Source organism: Triturus cristatus, chromosome 7, assembly GCF_964204655.1.
Source record: "Triturus cristatus chromosome 7, aTriCri1.1, whole genome shotgun sequence".
Lineage (NCBI taxonomy): Eukaryota > Metazoa > Chordata > Amphibia > Caudata > Salamandridae > Triturus > Triturus cristatus.
Genome location: NC_140590.1, coordinates 1,613,519,614 through 1,613,542,524, shown reverse-complemented (window position 1 = coordinate 1,613,542,524; position 22,911 = coordinate 1,613,519,614). Strand labels below are relative to the sequence as shown.

At 49.0% G+C, this 22,911-nt stretch overlaps 1 protein-coding gene across 2 annotated transcripts in view; it reads left to right on the top strand.

The window, feature by feature from the left end:
* Positions 1-532: 532 nt before the first annotated feature.
* Positions 533-22,911, top strand: part of CCM2L (CCM2 like scaffold protein) — a 102,429-nt gene continuing 80,050 nt past the window's right edge. For both annotated transcript variants that reach the window (XM_085619505.1, XM_085619504.1), the window contains exon 1: positions 533-670. In XM_085619505.1, the coding sequence (XP_085475631.1) occupies positions 641-670 (30 nt within the window). In that variant the 5' untranslated portion in view covers positions 533-640. The remainder of the gene's footprint in view (positions 671-22,911) is intronic.

Below are 22,911 nucleotides of genomic sequence, written 5' to 3'. Positions count from 1 at the left end.
GTGGCGTGTAGCCTTGCCACCCTAAGAGAGTTTCCAAAGTTTAAGCAGGTGAAAGTAAAATGACAGATACGTTTAAATTTTCCTTTCGGAAAATACAAGCCGCAAAAAACAGACATTTCTACTATTTTCTGCAGCGGGGATGCGTCTCTTGAAGAGGGACAGCTGGGAAGGATGTCACACACAGATGGGCATCGTATTTCTGCGTCGAGTGTGCACTTCCTGTCGCCATGGAAACTGTATTTTGAACAGTTTTATCTTTGTTGCAATGCACTTCCTGTGTCCTGGTCCAAAATAGTGCGTGACCCCCCGAGTGTACACACACGGGCCCGCAGCAGTTGTACCACGTGCACGCATGGTCACAGCCTTACCCCCATACTACCTCTGCAGTTACACCCCAGAGGGGCCTAGGGGGCCCGGGGCCCCTGTGCACTGCACTGCTACCATGTCTGGTGTCACAAGCCGCCTGCAGTCCCCCTACAATGCCCGAAAGAATGGCAGGAAGGGAAGCGCCCCCCCCCCCCCCCCCACCCCATATCAGGGCAGGGCAGGCTGCGGCTGGTGGAGTTTCCCTGTCCGGAAAGGCCTCGGTGCATCGGAAGGGCAGAGCTGCAGTGACTGAAGAGAGCCAACGGAGACCGACATGGACTACGAGCCCAAGAAGGACAAAAAAGTAAGTAGACATTTCACAATGTATTTCATAACTGGCCGAAATGTGTATTTCAAGCCCCCTGTAGTCTATCAAAGCGTATAACATAATGCTTTAAATCTCAGGCCTGAATAATCTTAAACTGTCTCAGTGTTGCTATTGTCGGCTGTTGTTACGGCATTATCATTTCTATAGCGCCTTCCACCACTAATATGGCACCTTAGCGCTTTTTAAACTGCCCCCCCCCCCTTTCCACGGATTTAAGATTTCGTAAACACAGTGCCAGTGCTTCAGCAGCCCCCCCCCCCCCTGCCCCGGGACATAGCTTTCCCTCATTAACAGTCTGCAGGGGGGGTGAAGTCAGGTGTTTGCGGAGGGTGATACCATTTAAACCGAGGGGGTGAACCATGTTTGGAGTGTAAAGAAGGTTTGAAGGGTTGGTAATCCCATTGAAGTCTATGGAAAGCGCTTGGCAGGTTGAGAGGGTGAAAATGATTCCAAGGCGGGTGACATCATCCAGATGAGATTGAATTGTTGGAATGGCCGCCAGCTTGCTTCGGTGCTGCAGCTCCCGGAATACACTCCAGAGCTGCATCTCCCACCTGTTCTCTCATCCGGGAATCCTCCAGGTGTGAGACTCAGTCTCAGCTTCATGCTTAGTGTTGCATGGTGAAAAGCCCTTTTCTTAGGGCCGGGGTCACCTACACATCTCAGTACATGTGATTTTTGCTACCTTTATTCTATTGTAAATCTCATTGTTAGATCTACATCTCTAATAAAAACTTGTGCTTGAAACTTAAACTTCCTTTCAGCTTTGGGATCCGGCAGCTCCTGATGTTTTCAATTTTTAGGAGAGGTTCAATGATGTAAAGAGGGTGTCTCAGCTCTATCTTTCCACCGGAAGACACCATGGTGCCCAATATAGGTTCAGGAGATTGACCTCTATGCATATTTTCAGGATAGCGACAGACTGTGATTCCTGCTTAGGTTCATAATACGGTAAATGTACATACTTTGAAAGCCTGATATGGACGCTACCATCATGCATCAACGTTGGACATCCCAGAATGTTTTTTCAGTATTTTATTAACAGTTTGCTAGTATGCCTAAAAAGGCCATACAAACAATTCATATCCACACATAATACAAAAACCCAAATCATATTTAAAAATGTATACTTTTTCAATGAAATTTCTTTTAATACTAATATACTTAACCCGCCCATATACAAGCATTTAAAATCAACACGTGTTTGTTTTAACCCCAGACCTTGTATGCCTAAAAACATCAACATCTCTCCTTTTTCATGATAAAGCAACAAACCTTAACCCCGCTACCATGGGAACATTTCTTCCATATTATTTCCGTACAGGGTTAACATTATCTTTGTGCAAAATACAATCCACTTTGGTGCCAACTAGAGAAATAGTTTCATGGATGCGAGTATTTCTATCTATTGAGCAAGTAATCAAAATGCACATCACATACCCCAGAGCGGATCGCCGCCAGAAAATTGTGTTTTTTTTACTTAATGCGAGTTATAATGGAAAGTTATTGGATCACTCCTGTACCGCCTAAATGTATGCATTCAAGTGTCTTACACATTGGGAAAATGCAAATGTTTTGATAGGAATTCACCTTTTCAAGTAGTTGAGATATGGCCTTACTGTCACAAAACCCACTCTCTTTCACTTTGCAACTCGCTTCCGCCTTATTAAGAGAATGTCAGATCGTTTGCAGTAACTCTGTGATTCAGTAATTGGGTTACAGCATCCTGTAATCATGTTGTCATTTTGCGTTTAGATTTAAATAGGAAATTACTTTTGGAAACAGCACTTATACAAGTTTCTCCAGATTTAAAGCAATGAAATAAGCAGCAGCTTCTTGCTGCTGAGGCTAAGACATGGCGATTTCCAAGCTTTCAAATGTATGTATGCATGTGTATGGCATTTCTATAGTGCGGACCTAGCCAAAAGGCAGCGGAGAGCGGTACATGGTCAAAGACGAGCATAAACTCAACAAGTGATAAAAGAGGCCGCTTGGTTGCGGGCGGTTAATGCATTATGGTGTAGTGCTCTTTACAAAATGTGAGTCTTCAACTCTTTCCTTGATTGGCGCAGTGTTAACGGTCCGCGTGGATATGGTGATGTTGTTTCAGATCCTGTGTGCATGGATAGAAAACGCCTGCCGGCTTGTGTTTTTTAGGTCGCATCGGTTTTCTAAAGACATCTTGGGGACATTCAGAAAGCTGACCTAGAAGGCATTCTGCCTGTTGCTTACCAATGACTTTGTGGTTTGTAACTCACATTTTCTGGCGTTTTATTTGCTGACTTTTATTTGCCTTAGGCTGTCCAGCTTGAGTTCATCCGTCCTGTTTCCCAAACATTGTTTACTGTATTCTTCCACAAGGTTGTTTTCTGTAAACAAGGCTTTAAATCTTGTTCTCATCTTGTCACATTTGTTGTGCATTCAAAGACCGAGGTGGGGAGCTTGATGTTTACTTTTCTTTCTCTGACTTGTAAGTGAGAGAATTTACGTGATAATTCTGCAGAGCATCCATGTAAGAGGAGAAGGTGTGATTGTTTTTTTCCCCAGCGCACACAAAAGACAAACAAGCTTTGTCAATGCCAATAGGTCTCGCCTATGCAAGAGCTAGTGGCTTTGCCAATATGTTTTAGCCATATTGTACACCAGCTTGGCGGATGTTCAGCATGGCTAAATGTTAGTGACATAAAGGAGAGTGGTGTGGAGTGGATTGTTGTGAAGTAGAGAGTCGTGGAATAGAGTGGGGTGTTATGGAGTGGCGTAGAGAGTTTTTGAGTGTCTTCAAGTGGAGTGATGTAGAGTGGAGTGTCATGGAGCGGTGTAGAGTCGAGTGGCATAGTGTTGTGGAGGGAGTAGAGTGGATGGGCTTAGAATAGAGCGTCGTAGAGTTGAGTGGAGTAGAGTGTTGTGGAGCGGTTTAGAGTAGAGTGGCGTATAGGGTGTTGCTTTGACTAGAGTGTTGAAGAGTGGAGTAGATTGTCGTCGAGTAGAGTTGCATAGAGTGGAGTAGTGTAGTAGAGTGGAATGTCATAGAGTAGAGTGGCTAGTGTCAGAGTGGAGTGGCGTGGAGTGGCGTAGAATAGAGCATTGGAGTGGTGTAGAGTGGAGTAGTGTGTTGTAGAATAGAGTGGAATAAAGTGACACGGAGTGGCGTAGAGTGAGTTGCGTAGAGTGGCGTGGAGTGTCATAGAGTGGAGTAGAGTTTAATGGAGTGTTGTGGCCTAGAGTGAATTGGATGCCATAAAGTACAGTGGTGCAGAGTAGATTGGCATAGAGTGCAGTAGCTTATAGTGTAGTGGTGTAGAAGGTTTTCGCATATGGTAGAGAGGTGTAGAGTAGTGCAGAGTAGGGTTGTGCAAAGTAGAGTGCAGTGGCTCAGCGTAGATTGCAGTGACGTGGAGTGCCATGGCATAGAGTGGACTGGCGCAGGGTAGAGTAGAGTGGCATAGAGTGAAGAGGCATGGAGAGCAGTGGAGCAGAGTAGATTAGAGTGGTGTAGAGTGTAGTGGCATAGAGTGCAGCGGTGCAGAGTAGCGTAGAGTTCAATGGCGGAGAGTTCAGTCTTACATGGTAGGGTGTCTTAGAGTGCAGTGGGGTAGAAAGCAGTGGCATACAGTAGAGTGATGCAGAGTAGAATAGATCAGTGAAGAGTGCAGTGACATAGAGATCAATGGTGTAGCTTGCAGTGGCATAGGGCCAGATGTATCAAGCTAAATTACGATTGCAAACGCTGAAATTCTCAGAATTTCAGCGTTTGCGATCGCAATTTAGCTGTGTGCAATGTAGGTAAGAAAAACCTACTCGCAAAATAAGGAATCGCAAAATTTGCGATTCCCTATTTTGCGCAAGCATTTAGAGAATTGCTATTCCCTAAATGCTATTCTAGTAGCCATCGCAAATTGCGATATTGCTGTAAGGAATCGCAAATTACCACCAACTTCAAGTTGGTGGTAATTTGTGATTACCTTGAAAAATGAACTTTTTAGCATTTTTCAAAGTGCCATGTGCGCTACATGTGCACACATGCACATGTCAGGGGTGCAACAGGGTGTCCTATAGGAACCCTTGCAATCTTGAAATTGCGTGCGCAATTTGCGAGTACCTATTGGGTACTCACAAATTGCGCACGCAATTTCCATTCATTCCTATGGGCCTCTTGGCCCATAGAAATGATTGGGAAGCAATTCCTTATTTGCGACTCGCAATTTGCGAGTCGCAAATAAGGAATGTGTAGGAATCTCAAAATATTAGCAGATTCCTACATACGTTGCATTTTGCGAGTCTATAATAGCGAATCAGTAAAATTCGCTCTTTTAGACTCGCAAAATGTAATGTTGCTACATCTGGTCCATAGAGTTCAGTGGCCTAGAGAGCAGTCTTGCAGAGTAGAGTAATGTAGAGTGCAGTGGTGTAGAGTGCATTGGCATAAAGTGCATTGGCGTAGACTGCAGTGGTGTAGAGTTCTGTAGAGAGCAGCAGCATACAGTACAGTGGTGCAGAGTAGAATAAAGTGCTGTAGAGTTCTTTAGAGCGCAGCAGCATACACAGTACAGTGGTGCAGAGTGGAATAGAGTGGTGTAGAGTGTAGTGGCATAATGCGCAATGGTGTAGAGTGCCATAGTGTGCAATGGTGTAGTGAGCAGTGGCGTAGAGTTTTACAGAGTAGAGTATAGTGGTGTAGAGTGCAGTTGTAGAGTGCAGTGATGCAAAATAGTTGGCGTATAGTGCATTGGTTTTGAGTAAAGTGGTGTAGAGTAGAGTGGGTGGAGTGCAGTGGTTTGCTGTAGAGTGGCTTAGGGCAGAGTGGCGTAGAGTAGAGTGGTGTAGAGTGACGCAGCATAGAGGAGAGTGGTACAAAGTGCAGTGCTGTAGAGTAGATTGTTTCAGGCTAGAGTGAAGTGGAGTGCTGCAGGGTAGAGTAGAGTGGCCTATACTGGAGTGGTGTAAAGTGCAGTGGCGAAGAGTGCAATGCTGTATAGTAAAGTAGAGTGCATTGGCATAGAATAGAGTGAAGTGCCGTAGAGCGAAGTGGCAAAGCATGGTGCAGTGGTGCAGAGTTAAGTGGCGGAGTGTGCAATGTTGCAGAGTAAAGTGTCATAGAGTGCAGTGATGTAGAGTGGCTTAGAGTGCAGTGGCATAGAATGCAGTAGCATATAGTGCTACAGAGTAAATTGGCGTACTGTACAGTGGTGCAGAGTAGAATGTTGCAGAGTAGTATATAGTGGTGTAGAGTGCAGAGGCATAGAGTGGGATAGTTCAGAGTGGAATACAGTGGTGTAGAGCAGAGTGGCTTAGAGTGCAGTGGTACAGAGTGCAGTGGTGTAGAGTAGAGCGGTGCAGAGTAAAGTAGCATCGAGAGCAGTGGTGTAGAGTACAGTGGTGCAGAGTAGAATAGAGTGGGGTAGAGTGTAGTGACATAAAGCACAATGGTGTAGAGTGCCATAGTGTGCAGTGGTGTAGCGAGCAGTGGCATAGAGTATTACAGAGTAAAGTATAGTGGTGTAGAGTGCAGTGATGCAAAATAGTTGGTTACATGCATTGGTTTTGAATAAAGTGATGTAGAGTAGAGTGGGTGGAGTGCAGTGGTTTGCTATAGAGTGGCTTAGGGCAGAGTGGCGTGGAGTAGAGTCATCTAGAGTGGCACAGCATAGAGGAGAGTGGCACAAAGTGCAGTGCTGTAGAGTAGATTATTTCAGAATAGAGTGAAGTGGAGTGCTGCAGGGTAGAGTGGAGTGGCCTAGACTGGAGTGGTGTAAAGTGCAGTGGCGAAGAGTGCAATGGTGTATAGTAAAGTAGAGTGCATTGGCATAGAGTAGAGTGAAGTGCCGTAGAGCGAAGTGGCATAGCATGGCGCAGTAGTTACAGAGTTAAGTGGCGGAGTGTGCAAAGTTGCAGAGTAGAGTGTCATAGAGTGCAGTGATGTAGAGTGGCTTAAGAGTGCAGTGGCATAGAATGCAGTAGCATAGAGTGTTGCAGAGTAAAGTGGCGTAGAGTACAGTGGTGCAGAGTAGAATGTTGCAGGGTAGTATATAGTGGTGTAGAGTGCAGTGGCATAGAGTGGAATAGTTCAGAGTGGAATATAGTAGTGTAGAGTAGAGTGGCTTAGAGTGCAGTGGTACAGAGTTCAGTGGTGTAGAATAGAGCGGTGCAGAGTAAAGTAGCATCAAGAGCAGTGGTGTAGAGTACAGTTGTGCAGAGTAGAATAGAGTGGCATGGAGTAGAGTGTTGCGGAGTAGTGTATAGTGGCGTTGAGTGCAGTGTTTCATAGTAGACTGTCGGAGAGTGCAGTAGTTTATAGTAGAGTGGATTGGCGTTGATTGCATTAGAGTCGAGTGGTGCAAAGTAGAGTAGCGTGGAGAGCAGTGGCGTAGAATACAGTGATGCAGAGTAGAACAGAGTGGCATAGAGGGCAGTGGTGTAGAGTACATTGGTGTAGAGTGCAGTGGCGTAGAGTGTTGTAGAGTAGAGTATAGTGTCGTAGAGTGCAGTGATGCAGAGTAAAGTGGTGTAGAGTGCATTGGTATAGAGTACAGTGGTTAGAGTAGAGTGCAGTGGTGTAGATTGATACAGAGTAGAGTGGAGGGGTGCAGCATAGATTGCAATGGTGCAGAGTTGATTATTTCAGAGTAGAGTGAAGTGGCGTACAGTGTAATGGTGCACGGTAGATTGGAGTGGTGCATGGTATAGTGCAGTGGCATAGAGTGCAGTTGCTTAGAGTGCAGTGATGCAGAGTAGATTTGTGTGGCGTAGTGTGGCTGGTATAGCGTGCATTGGCGTAGAGTGTAGTGGTACAGAGTAGAGTATATTGGTGTAGAGTGGAGTTGCATAGAGTGCAGGATTGTGGAGTGGAGTGGCAAAGGGTGGAGTGGTGAAGAGTGCAGTGGTGCATAGCACAGTAGAGTGCATGGGCACAGAGTATAGTGGCATAGACTGAAGTGGTGTAGAGTGGAATGTTGTAAAGTGCAGTGACGCAGTGTGGAGTAGTGTAGAGTGGAGTATCGTAGTGTGAGTGGTGAAGAGTATAGTGGAGTGGGGTAAAGTGGAGTACGCATGGTGTGGTAGCTCACTGCCATTACAGACAACACATCTTCAATTGAAATGACCATTACACTTGCACAGACATACAGTTTAGCTGATAAAAGTATACAGCGCACAAACAATAATGTATGGAAATGTCCTCACCTAGTATATTAATTTGTGTTAATGATATTAAAATATTTGTTTCCACCACACTGCAGAATAATAACCCACAGTCGCCTGCATGATTGTCACATAAATCCTGTCTCTCACTTTGAAGTCAGAGAAGGAAAAGTAAACGCTAAGCTCACCCGAAGACGGAGCCTGCCATTTGACCTCTGTCTTTGAATGCAGAGCATAAAGGCCTGTTTATAGAAAGGAAGCACTCGAAAGGATACTGTAGATAAGGTTTGGGCTACTAGAGGGACGATCTCAAGCTGGACAGCCTAAAACAAATAAAACCAGCTAATAGAAAGACAGAAAATGTGAGTTACAAAGCCAATGGTAAGCAATGGATGGAATGCATTCCTAGGTCTGCTTTCTGAATGTCCTCAAGTTGTCTTTAGCTAAACTACAACATAAAAATAAACTGTGCTGATGTTTCAGAATATGTCAGAATTAGTACAAATAAAGCACATTTATTGTGCAATTCTTAAGTGAGGTGGAAAGAAATATTTGATTTGAATCAAAACACATCAATACAATAGGTGCAGGGGCGTAGCTTGGTCAGTTAGAATGGGGGAGTATGAGCTTCAGATTTTCCAACCATCACGCTGGCATATAATGTAAAAATACATTGTATGGGTGCAGGGCGCGTTAGAGGGGCTTAGGGGACAGGGTAAAGTGCAAGGAATGCAGATTGGTAGGGGTATTAAGTGAGGGAAAACACAGTATTTTGTAAACTTACCAACATATTTGAAAACTTTAAAACAGAAATGGAGAGAGTGTGTGCATGCGTTTTTGTCTGTGTGTATGTAAAAATCTGTGGTAAAATCAGACAGACACCTCACCATGCCAGACTCAAAGCACCTGTACCCAACTATGTACTAGAAGATACATTTATGAGGGGGTGTAATACCCCAAACCCTCCCCTCCCCCCTAAGCTGCACCCCTGACTAGGTGATGACATTTGCACACATTATCATTTGTGTGCAGTACAACCGCATTTTGGTGGAAATGTAATGGTCATTTCAATTGAAAATGTGTTGTCTGTAATGGCAGTGCGCTACCACACCATGCATACTCCACACTACACCACTCCACTCTATGCCCTTCCACTCTATCCCATGCCACTCCTCTCTACGCCCCTCAAGTTTAAAATACTCTACGACATATCGCAGCACTCAACTCCACACTACTCCATTCTATGGCACTCAGTCCAGGACACAACATGCTACATCACTCACCTCCACACCACTAATCCCACTCCGATCTACCCCACTCCACTCCAATGTACTGCATCCCACTCCACTTCACGACAATCTACACCACTCCCACATACCCCACTCAACTACAATCTTTCCCAACCCAATTCACCTACCCCACCCCAATCTACCCCACTTCAATCTACTGCACACTAACCCAATCTACTCAACTCCCTCTCTACCTCAATCCACTCCACTACAATCCAATCTGCCCCACCCACCCCACTCCAATCTACCTCACTCCACTCCAGTCTACTCCACTCCAATTTGCTCCACTCTACCCCACTCCATTCAGTCTAGCCCTATCAACTACACCCCAATCTACCCCACTCCACACCAGTCTACCACACTCCACTCAGACAACCCCACTCTGCTCATCTACCCTACTCCACTCCATTCCAAACCACCCCAATCCACCTCACTCCAATCCTCTCCACTTCAATCTAACTGACTCCACTCCACTCCAATGTACCCCAGTCCAATTTACCCCACTCCATTCCAATGTACCCCACTCTACTCTAAATGTCACTCCAAACTATCCAACTCCACTCCTCTCCACTAATCCAGCCCATTCCACATAAACTCCACTCCAATCTACCCCACTACACTCCTTCCCAGTCTGTCTCACTGCACTGCACTCTCGACTCCACTCCAATCTATCCAACTCTACTCCACTCCACTCCAATCTACCCCACTCCACTCTACCCCAAACTACCACACTCCTTTGCACTCTTCCCAATCTACCCTACTCCATTTCACTCCATTCTACCACATGCCACTCAAATCTACCCCTCTCCAGTCCAATCTACCCCACTCCAATCTACCCCACTCCAATCTAAACCACTCCAATCTACATCAATCTACTCGCACTCCAATAAACTTCACCATACTCTATCCCACCTACCCACTCACTACCCCAATCTACCCCACCCCAATTTACCACACCACTCTAGTATACCCCACACCACTCTAGCCCCCTCCAAAATCTACCCCACTCCCCAATCTACCCTGTCCCCCAACCTACCACACTCCACCCCAATCTACCCCACTCCAAACTACCCCAATATACCCCACTCCATTCCATTCTGCCATACTATAATCCACCCCTTCCAGTCTATCCCACTACACCCACCCCCAATCCACCCCACTCTTTCCTGATCTACCCTACTCCTATCTACCCCACTCTATTTGACCACAATCTACCCCATTATATTCTATACCAATCTACTCCATTCCAATCTACCCACCTCCACTCCAATTCAATTGGCCATGCTAATCTATCCAACTCCCGCACACCAATCTACCCCACTCCACCCCACCTCAGTCTACCCCAATCCACACCACTCAATTCTATTCCCACTCTACCCCATTCCACTTCAACTCAATTTACCTCCACTCTACCTCACCTCAATCTACCTCCACTCTACTCCAATCCCCCCACTCCACTCTACCCCATTCCACTCTACCCTAATCTTCCCCACTCCAATCTACCCTACCCCACGCCACTATCTTTTAGCCATGCTGAACAGCAACCACACTGGTGTACATAATGGCTAAAGCAAATTGCCAAAGCCAATAGTTCTTGCATAGGCAAGACCTATTGGCTTTGTCAATGCTTGTCTTTTTTTATTATTTTTAATCTGCTGTCTGTTGATGTCCTGGCTGCGGGTGTGCAGAGAACCACCAGAAATGATGAGCTTGCCTACAAGATAAGTGCAGGTACTGTTTGTGATGGCCTTGTAAATGATGCAGCTGGTGTTGAGCATGGTGTGGGCAAAATGTTATTAGCAAATTATTTTCTTCAGTAAACCACTTGTTAAGTGCAGGGTTTTTGCTCACATTTCACAGAATTTTTAAGTTGGCAGGGTATGCTCAGACGTGAGTCCCTTGCTCACTTTGCCACTGGATTCAAGCAAGCCTGGCTGAAGACGGCTGAAATGCCAGAAACCGGTCCTAGGAAGCTTGTTTCCGGTCCAGGGAAGGCATGGCTTGGCAGTTCGGGCTGGACTGTTCCCATGAGGCACAGGGTCAGACTGATTTGCATATGGCCATGTCTGAACTGGGGTGGCAGAGTGGGCTAAAGAACGGTGATGGATCAAACCCAGATCTGTTGACTGGGTGTGAGTGTTTGATTGGTTCTGATGCTCCGTCCATCACCACCCCCTTTTGTACCGCTTTGGTTGCCATAAGTTGGCAGGGTATGCTCAGACGTGAGTCCCTTGCTCACTTTGCCACTGGATTCAAGCAAGCCTGGCTGAAGACGGCTGAAATGCCAGAAACCGGTCCTAGGAAGCTTGTTTCCGGTCCAGGGAAGGCATGGCTTGGCAGTTCGGGCTGGACTGTTCCCATGAGGCACATGGTCAGACTGATTTGCATATGGCCATGTCTGAACTGGGGTGGCAGAGTGGGCTAAAGAACGGTGATGGATCAAACCCAGATCTGTTGACTGGGTGTGAGTGTTTGATTGGTTCTGATGCTTCGTCCATCACCACCCCCTTTTGTACAGACAATAGAACAACCAGCCCACTGAGCTTTAACCAAAGCCAAGTCCCTCTTCATGCAATGCATAAGCTCCAAGCCTGTCTCCCTGACCATGTCGTTCTCCCCTAAGTGAAGTACCAGCACATCCGGGCACCTACCACTCACCAAAATCCCGTTGAGAACCTGTAATAGCTCGTTCCACCGCATACCACCCCTACCACGCCAACCCACAGAAAAAAGATCTTTATTAAATCCCAAACTTTCCCCAAAATAGCTTGAACGGGCCTGGAATTGCACCCTTTTCACAAAAGAATGGCCGACAATCCAAATGGACATCTCCCTGGCGAGGGGACACATCACCGAACCTGCAACGAGAAACATGAATGAACAACAGGAAAAAAGGGAAACAAACGCGCTATAACCCCCCAGGTACGCTGCGCACATAACGCTGATAGCAGTCCGAAGACCACCTGCCCAACCTCAATGTCCCCTCGCTCCCAGCCTCTAGAGTGAGCTTCTGAAGCTGCACCAATCCGAAACAAATGCGTCCCAAAAGCCTTTCCATCGATCCCCAGCCTGCCCAACACTTTCCGCAGTACCACTAAAAGCTGTGAAGCCTTGACACACCGCCCGTCCCCATGCCCAAAGACCAAACCCCCAAAAGCACCAGAAAAGACCTATACCTCAGACCCCACTGATGAGGACAAACCTGCGAAGCCAGACCCTTTTGCAAAGAAACCCATTTTCCCCTGCCCCTCTGATCCGTCTTCGCCTTCTTCAGCCATATGTGCACTCTATCAGCACTAAAAGAAACCTCCCTCCAAGACAGCCCCTGCTCTGCTTTAGTTCCCAACAATTCCGAGACTCGAAAGGCCCCGAAAAACATCCAGGAGATCAGTGTGGAGATAAGAACCACTTCCCCAACATCAAAACACAACCCAGGCAACACCCCAATCACCCCTTCCAACAGCTCCCAGGACAAAGGATTCCTCACCCGGGATGCCTGTCCGCATTCCCGTGCCCAACCCTCCAAAATGCGAGCCCCAAGTTCCCCGCGTAGGGGGCATAGCCCCACAATAATTTCCCGACGAAAGCAATCCCCGCCAGTTTGCCCGCTATCGTGACCTTCGTGAGACCCTTCTCCACCAAGTTCAAGATAAACTGAAGCACATCCTCCTGTCTGGCCGCCAAAGAGGCCGCTGTACACCAGAGCACAAAAATTCCTCCCATGCTGCCTGATACGCTGTTTTCGTGGAGTGAGCTAGAGACCCTAAAACCAGTTGCAACATCCTGTGTTGCCTACGTACCACAGCTGGTGCGGCATTCTGGTCAGGGTCCTGTCCGCGTCCTTGGCGAGCCCACAGAATCTCCCCCACTGTGAATGAGACAAAGCATCCGCAATGTCATTGTCCACACCCGGCACATGCACCGCGCGAAAAGCAATATCATGCTTCAAACACCCCAGCACGAAGACCCTCAACAACTTCAGAACCTGCTCATCCCGGGCAGACTGGCGATTTACAATGTGCACCACCGCCATATTATCAATTCGGAAAGTGACTTTCTTGTGCGCCAAGAGTTCCCCCCAAAGTGTGATTGCCACCACCAGAGGGAAAAATTCCAAGAAAGCAATGCTCCTGCCCCCTTCCAACCACTCCACAGGCCACTGCTCGGCACACCACCTCCCTTGCCAGTACAAACCAAATCCAGTATTCCCTGCCGCTTCCGAAAAAAATTGAACATCCCATAACATGTCAGCCTCCCTCATAAAAGGTATGCTATTGAAATGTCGCAAGAAAAACTGCCACATCCTCAAGTCCTCCCGCACTCCCGCTGACAGTCGTACATGATGATGCGGAGGCCTCTGCCCCGCAAGTGCCCTACACAGTCGTCTACAAAAAGTCCTCCCTACTCTGACTACCCGACAAGCAAAATTGAGGTGACCCAGCAGCACCTGAATGTCTTTAACCGTGACCTTATGTTTTGCCAACATTATCTCCAGCAGCCCCAACATTTGCTGCTTTTTGTCTGCCGGAAGTCGTGCTTCCATCAACCGTGAGTCCAATTCAATTCCAAAGAAGGAAAGAGCCGTGCTGGGTCCCATAGTCTTTTCCGGTGCCAACGGCACGCCCAGTCCCCTCATGAGCTCATGGAAACTGTCCAGAGCTCTCTGGCAGTCCGCGGAGCCTGAGGTGCCAACAAAAAAGAACTCATCTAGGTAGTGCATAACTCCTTGGTGACCCGCCCGTTCCGTAAACAACCATTGTAGGAACGTGCTGAAACACTAAAAAAGTGCGCATGACATAGAGCAGCCCATCGGCAACGCTTTGTCCACATACCAGTGACCGCCAAACTGGATGCCCAAAAGATCCCAGTCATCTGGGTGAACTGGAAGCAGCCGGAAAGCCGACTTTATGTCACACTTTTCCATCATTGCTGTTGCGCCCGCGGTCACTACCAGTGACATGGCTACGTCAACAGATGAATAAGAGACAGCGGCCTCCCGCTCGTCAATGAAATCGTTCACCGAACCTCCTTCAGGCCACGACAAATGTTGAATGAGACGAAACTGATCCTGCTCTTTTTTAGGCACCACGCCAATGGGTGACACAATTAAATTAGGTGAAGGCCAATCTTGAAAGGGACCCGCCATGCGGCCCTCACGCACTTCCTTATCAAGCTTGTCTTGCACTACCTGAGAGTGCTCTCTTGCCGATTTTAGATTGTCAGACCACCTTCTCACCCTTGGCCCCTCATACCCCAGTCTGAAACCCTCTAGAAACCCCAGTCGCAACCGCTCCGCAGCCTCCCTCTCCGGATACCCCTGCAAGGCTGCCAACAAGTTATCCACATTAACCGGAGTACGAGCCCTTGGGCCCAGGCCCCTTAGCCCCTCGCCCCCCTCCCATCTGCTGCTGCTGCTGCTGCTGACCCCCTGCTTTAAAACCTCCCGTCTGCCACTGCTGTGAGCCCTGCTGCTGCCCCTGGCTGCCCCAACAATTGACCAAAGCGTGTCTTCTTCCACACCCGGAGCAATCGTGCCAGAAATGGCAATACTCCCTGGTGCACAACCCTTTGTTATAATCCCAGCAAGCCCCTTTTGCCCCCGGCTGCCCCCTGCCTGTTTCCTCCACCCCCCCCCAAAGGTGGGGCCTCCTCGAAAGGGCCGAAACATGAGCGGGAGCCTGCTGGCCATAAAAATAGTTTTACCAGACCCCGCTAGCCCCATCGTATGTTGCCACAAATTCGAATCAAGCTCTCCCCATTTCGCCTCCGGGTCACACGCCATGCGTGCCCGGAACTCCTCATTGTACTGCGCCCAGGCATAGCCACCACCCGTAATTTGAGCCTTCCTAATGACGTCCATGTATTTAAACATGGCCACCAACCTGTCCGGGAATTTTTCGCAATACACGCTAGCGTATATGAGAAACGCTGCCATCCACTTCTCAATCGTTAACGGCACCTTTGGCCTTTTAGCCAACTCGAATTCCTCTTCTTTCGAACCCTTCTTTGCCCTCACCTCCCTATGGAGGAGTTTGAGCATCTCAACATACTCCCCTTTCCAAATCTTTTCATTGATGGATAACATCAGATGAGCGCTCAAAGGTTTAGTAACCCCCATGTATGGAAACCGTTTTATTTTCACCTCCTTACTCTCCAACTTGGTCTCCCCTTCCCCCGTCTGAACCTCCCCCGTCACCTTCTTGTCCGCCATGCTCTCCACGTCTCTGACCGTCTTACCTGACCCTTCGACCGCACTCTTACTTGCATCCTCGGTTCCTACCCCAACATCCACCACATAAGCACCCTTGTTCAACCTACCCCTGCCCCTTCCTCCTCTCCAGCCCCTCCCACGCCCACTGACACCATCACAGGACGCCCACGCAAGGACCTTTTACCTGGTGACAAGGACTCCGTCCGCTGTTCCACCCTGCATCCTGGCTGAGGGGCCGAGCTGTCCTCCCATCGCGATGTCCGACCCGTGGGCAGCGCCTGGCGTCGTGACACCTGGAAAATACTAGACACAACATTACTCGGCCCCCCCTTTCCCTCTACATCAACATCTCGCACCTCTCCCTCTTCCATACTATCCTCCTCATAATCTATCTCCTCCTGTCTCACGCCCCCAGCGCTCCCCGCTGGTGGCGCCGAATGACCATACGAGAAAAATAACACTCGTCCTCAGCCTCGCTCCGTCATCCGTGTTGCCCCCCGGGACGTTGCGTACCCGTGGGTGTTGGGGCCGGCGAGCCGGTCCCAGGCCTACTTATGCCAGCCACGCCGGGATCCCGCGCCGGTACTGGGTATGCCGCCCGAGGCTCCACCCTCCCTTCTCCTTGGTGCCATTGGGCCGCTCCCCGCCCTACCAAGTCTGGCACCCCGCGATGTTCTGGTCGTCGCTCCACCACCTGTAATAAAAAGGGATGGTCTGGTGTGCTGGGCCTACCTCTCTTTTCTCTCCCATCTCAACCCCTCTTACTCGCAGCCCGCAAAGTGCTCGCCACCCATGCCCGCCCTACCGCGCTTAGGTCTACTACCTTCTCCTCGTCCCCCCCGTCCTCTTCCCCGCCACTCCACACCAAGCCCCCTGCCCTAGACCCCCCCGCCAGCTTGGCCCAGCCCCCTCCTCTCTAGATACCTTCCACCAACCGTGCTGCAAAGCCTCCCCCCCTCCCAGAAACCTCAGGACCTGCCCCCAAACACAACCCGCACTGCTCCCCCGACCCCTGCACCCCAGAAACCCCCTCCGCCCACGATGGAAAGATGTCCAAACCCCCCCAATCCCGTTCGCTCCCGTCTGACTCTATGAGAAGAGGTGACTCCCCCCCCGACTGCCTCCCCCCCACCCCCCAGAGACCCCCATCTCCTCCTCCAGGCCTGCCTGCTCCCGCACCCCCACTCCGCATGCCAAGTGGGCCTGCGCCCCTAGCCCTGGTCCCTACCCCCTCGTCCCGTTGCCATAGACACCTGCTGTCCCCCATCACGGCCGCCAACTGTGTCTGTAACACAACTTGGCTCCGTGCACCTTCCCAGGCTTCCATAACCAACCCCCCACCTGCTGCCCTAACCAGGGCCGCTCTTCTCACATAAGAGCGGCCCCTCTCAAATTGTGACCGCGGAGGGGAGCCACGCGACGCGCTCCGCCTCCGATTCTGCTTCTGAGACCCATTCTTGACACCCGCGGCAGAATCCCCCCCGCCCTGCCTCCCTAAAGAATTCCTGGCAGCGCGCTCATTGCGCACGCTGCCCGACTGCCCACACGCTGTGCTGTCTAGCGGGGCCGCTCCACTACCCGAGCGGCCCTCGCCAGCCTGCCCCGCATTCCGGGCAGCGTGCTCATTTTGCACGCTGCCCGTGAGCCCTAAATTCGTATTGTTAAGCGGGGCCGCTCCACTACACTAGCGGCCCTCGCCCGACTGCCTCAAAATACTTTCCCCCTCTGGGGCCGCTCCTCTGGAATCTGAGCGGCCCCCAACAACCTCCCGGCCAGGCGGGGAGACGCACGACGCGCTCCCCCGCCGCACCACTGTGCCCTCTGCAATCCCCCCACCCCTGCCACGACCCCACCCGACACCGCTCCCACATTCGGGGCCGCGCTCCTAGCATCTGCGTTGCCCCCACCGCTCACCTTAGTTTTGATGGCCTTACGAGGGGGCGAGCAGGCCGCGAAGGCGGCTGCCACCCCAGCCGACGCACGCCTCACCGAGCGCGGAGACCGCGGGGATCAGGAGATCCATCCGCCCGCCTCACGGAGAAGCCGCAGCACTTCCTGCACACAATAATCACCGCCAGCGATGACCACTGCTCAAAATGCGAAACCAACAAAAGCACCACAGAAACCTGACAAAAACCTATCTATGTCAGCGCTCCCAGCCACCAGGTCACCAAACCTAAAATGGTGGCTGGGGAGGCGCGAAAATGAAATCAATACCCCTTGGGCTTCATATCCAAATATTGGGCTACAATTGGGCTAGTCCCAATGTAGCCCATAAAATGTACAAAACGGCCGCTCGTCGGCCACTCCCCCCTCCCTTTCCAATCTGCCCGGGGGGCAGACCTCGCCGTGCTCGGCTGCCCCCCAAGCCCCCATTCTCCGGGGCCTCTTGGTTTCACATATCAGCTTGACTCCCCGTCGTCGGACGTTTCTTCCCGCTCACCACTTTATTTCCTCTTGGGCTGTCTGTGGTTTAGTCGCCGCAGAGGTCTGAGCGGTCGGCCTCGGAGAGTTTGTGGGCCTCGCCTGACTCGAGCCATGCAGCAGCCCTGGGTTCTCATCTAGTCGCATCCATCTCAAAGTGGTCACATTGTTCGGACTTTAGCAGTTCCGTTAGTCAGTGCTATGAAACCTACGTTGATGGTGTAGCGAGGGGCTAGCTAGATATCCATACAAAGCCCCATTTATCGCTCCTACAGTGGAGCCCTCGTGGTGAATGTCCACTCAGCCATTCTGGCTTGCCACGCACCACCCCACTTTGCCATTTGTGATTTAACATTCCAACATGGCGGACGGTGATGGTAAAAAAAAGTGTGTGAATGCTGATTCAAAGAAACTAGGGAGTTGTAGCAGGGGTCAGTGGCGGCTCACCGCTAAGGCGGAGGAGTGTCGCCTCACTGCTTTCGGAGCAGTGTAAAAGCACAAATAAAATGATAATAACAGAAGTTATTTCTGTTATTATCATTTTATTTTTATTATCAGCCAAGTTGGGCAGGGTGGGGCTGGGCTTCCGAGACGGCTGGCCAAGCAGTCCTGTGCACTTTGCATGTTCCCCACCAGGTTGCATTACACATCCTGGTGGGGAACATGCCCAACTTCCCAATTCCCACCTGAGCACCGAGCCACCGTGCTCAGATCAATCACAACGCTGCATTGAATCGCTGTGATTGGTTTAGGGGAGGGAGCCTGTGTGCTTCCTGGTTCCATCCACAGAGAGACCACGACGGACGACGGAGGAGAGACGACTATGGACTCGAGACAGGGCGAGGAGGTAAGTGGGACCCCCACCCCTCCACTCTCGTTCCCTGCCATCCGTTACTGTTCAGTGGAACAACAGATGGGAACACGAGCGGCCCAGCGACAGTGTGCAGCTGCCAGGCCCTCACAGGAAAAAAATAGTTTAAAAAGTGGGAGGCCAGGAAGGGGTGGGGGGCAGGGGAGGTGGAGGTGGAGCAATGGACAAGAACTCACGTGGCCCAGCGTCATTGGGCATCTGCCAGACACTTGCACATGCTACTGGCCACCAGGAGGGAGACAGGAGGACAAAACTCCATACTGCCGTTCTTTCCATCCATCACCATGATCTAGTTACGCGGGGAGGTGACGGGTAACTTTGATGATGACAAGCAAGTGTGCTGAACTCGAAGAGGTAAATTTGATCAGGGGCCCTCAATGTGCATCGTGTGGAGGAAGGAGCCTCTTTAGGGCCTGGTCAGAATACTGCATGGGCTCCAAGGGAGCAGGCTGACAGGGAAGGGAAGCCAATGGAGAGTTAGCCAGACAGGCCTGGTTTTTCGGCCATTCGGCTTCTGGTAACTTCCCCCCCACAATAGATCTGCTTATGGGTGGTACATCACTGATTGGGGTGATGGCGCGTTGAAGGTTACGGAAGTAGGGTATTGTTACGGGGTGAGCAGAGCTTTGTAGGAGAGCGAACAGGAGGTGAGTACAGGTGAACTTAAGGGACATTCCTGTATGTATCTTACTAATTATTAAATTAAGGAAACTTTACAGTTGTTTTTCAGATTCATGGGTGATGGAACGTCAAAGGGCTCTCAAGTCACCCAAAATGTTATCTATGGGCTGCATAATGGCATTGTGCTTTTCAGCTCTGTGTTATAGGATGTCTTTCTAGATTTTATTGACCATTATCGCCGGTTCTTCTTTTTCTCTCCTTCAGAGTACGCTGGTTGTCATTCTTCTCACGTTTTATATTATTGTTGTGCCCTGTTCCTGCTTTTGTATCCATCTCTTAATTGGTATCTGCAACTTTCCCCAAACTCCAACACCAACAGAAGTGGAAGGACAGCCCACTTTATTCATAGTAATCATCGGTTCAAAACTGGATCAATGGGACGCCATTCCCTTGAAAACCAAAATAGTTCAAAAAGAAGGAAAGAATGTGCTCGCCATGGTAGTGACTAAATATCATATCCTGCACAAACTGCACTGGCTTCCAATTCATAAAGATATTTGTTTTTAGACCATTGCATTGACTAATAAGTGTGTTATGGAGATGAGTCCTGCTTCGCACGAAAAAAAGTTTTTAAAAAGCATGTGTTAGGAAGAGAGCTTTACTGTTCAGCCTGGTCTCAAATGGCCATGCATGTGGATACCTGTAAAGATTTGAGCATGATATGCATTTCAGCTTCAAACTGTCAGGAGCATCGGGATGACCTTGACAGTGTCACCCGTCAGTGCCTGTCTCGAAATTGACCCACGGTATCTGACCTGGGCCGGACTTGGGAACCTGAAGCAGCCCTGACAAAAATGCTCAAATCAGTCTCACTCCCTTCCTCTCCTTACTCCGTCTCTGTCTTTCCATCCAACCATTCACTCTCTCCTCTTCCTCTATCTAGCTCTACCTCTTCTCCATCTCTGATCTCTCACTCTCTCCCCATTTCTCTCACTCCCTCTCCTTCAAAGTCTCCTGTTCCTACTGCAATGAAGCTGGGCAAGTGACAGAGGCATAAGCCGTGTCACTGGGCTTTTAACCTAGCTGCCAATGGCTCCAGCCCACCTAGAAAATGCCCTGTGGAATAAAAGGCCAGTCCAGCCCTGCATGTGACATGAGTGGTTTGGGAGCAACAGGGAGTTTGATAGGGATAACTGAACTTAACTGCAGTGTTTGGCTTGTTAAATATGTTCAGAGTTGCCAATTCGATAGAATAATTGTGAGTAAATATGTTCGTCATTCTGGGGGAGACCCTTTGCATTTTTTCGTGGGGTGGGACGATGCTAAAAAGTTTGAAAACAATTGATTTTTCGTGTCCCATGGCTCATCAACAAGTAGGCGTCTTCTATGGCGCACTAGAGGGTTGACTTTTAGTCCTGATTTTAAAATGCGATCAAATGGGCTACAAATCCCAGAATGAAAATAAATATAATCTGGAGTGGCTGAGCTACTCAGGCATGGAACTGTGAAACCAAGGAGTACTAGTTGCCTTGTCTCTTTTATGGGCTCTCATTGAGGTTATTCTAAGAGGCCTCCACTGATACTGAAAGAACATGACCGCTCTGACGGAAACAAGATGGCCACTACTCAAGATGTCACACACCATACTGCTGGAAGCATCCATCCTCACATGGCCAAAGGGTTTGTCAAATATACTTTCAATGTAATCTCCTGTGGAACCACCCACCACTAGAATTAACTGGAAAAGATGTCTTGCTTTATTCGTGAACATTGCCAAATATGGTTAATATACAAGAAACATTGGAAAACGAGAGTAAATAATACCTGAGAAAAAGAATACCATTCTTTACAATGGTGTGCCAGTGATTCAGTATTATAAAATTACACATCACTGCAGAATACAAAAGAGTAGTTGGCAAAACCAAAATCACCTCTGTATAAAATCGGATAATTGTATTTGAAGCCCTGCATTTCTTTTACAAGTTTAAAACAGTTTGGAACAGGGGTGAGAGCACACGGCTTCACCTCCCAGCAAGGTTCGCCCTTGGCATTATGGTAAATGCAGTTTCAGTTACTTGCTTGCTTCAAGAGTATTCGAGTGTTTCGCCACAGTTGGCGCAGATAGTGCTGATCTCTAGACACGTGTTTCTGGTTCTTTAACCGTCATCAGAGAGATTACAGTCTTTCAACTATGGGGTTTGCTGAGTAGGCTGCCAACATCTTTCTCAGGTCAGGTACCTCTCACAGGCATTCGGGTGCTTCATCCACGAGCTCGTCAGCCCTGGTGAAACACTCGAAAGAACTTTTGTGCAAGTACACACACTTAATGAACTGCATCCATCATAATGCTTAGGGGCGAACCCGCTGGGAGGTGAAGCAGTGTGACCCCACATTTGTTTCCTGTTAAAAAGGTTCCCTCGAGCCGCTTTGAGCTGACGAGCTCGTTGAGAGGCACCTGGGTGCCTTGAGAGGTACTGTGACCCGAGAATACTCTGGCAGCCTGCTCAGCAGCCCCAAATATTTTCATGCCTAATGTCTACTGATGATGGATAATAATCCAGAAACACGTGTTTAGAGATGGCCAGCATTGATCTGCACCAACCTGGTGAAACACTCGAAAGAACTTTTGTGCAAGTACACACACTTGATGAACTGCATCCACCATAATGCTTTGGGGCGAACCCGCTGGGAGGTGAAGCAGTGTGATCCCACATTTGTTTCCTGTTTAAAAGGCTCCCTCGAGCCGCTTTGAGCCGACGAGCTCGTGAGAGGCACCTGCGCACCTGGAGAGGTTCTGTGACCCGAGAATATTCTGGCAGCCTGCTCAGCAACCACAAATATTTTCATGCCTAATCTCTACTGATGACGGATAATAATCCAGAAACACGTGTTTAGAGTTGGCCAGCATGGATCTGCACCAACCTGGTGAAACACTCGAAAGAGCTTTTGTGCAAGTACACACACTTGATGAACTGCATCCACCATAATGCTTAGGGGCGAATCCACTAGACGGTGAAGCAGTGTGATTCCATATTTGTTTTCTGTTTAAAACAGTTTGGGACAAATATGTATTTTAAAACAATATTAGAATGCCTTTCTGATTTGATTTATAATACTTTATCATGCTACCGACTGTGTATATCTTCCATATATTGCTCTCCACACATTACATGACATAACAAATAACGTAATAAAAACAAGATATGTAATACCAGTAGCCATGAAACAAAAATACCAAACAGTTAACCAACTCCGAAGCATACCTAAAAGTGAGGATTGTTAGAATGACAGCTCACACCCATGCTCCTTTTCACCAGCTATCACCCAGGGCCCAATTGAAGTCCCCTTCTCAGAGTTTGATTCCAGTCCGCACTAACTCACGACAAAGAGTAGGAGCAAGGGATGTGCCTATCACTCATATCTGACGAAGACTAATCAGCTATTATGTAGCTGTCGCAATGCAACTATATTCTATGGGGTGGCTCCTCCGTAATGGCGGAGGAGCGTCACCCCACTGCTCAGAGACAGCAGATGATAAAAAAAAATGATGATAAAACAATGTTAATATCGTTTTATTTATCACTGTCTGAGCTGCGATTCAGCCGATGGAGTCTTGGGCAGGGCCGGCCCATGGGAGGGAGGAGGAGTGGTGGACACTTACAAG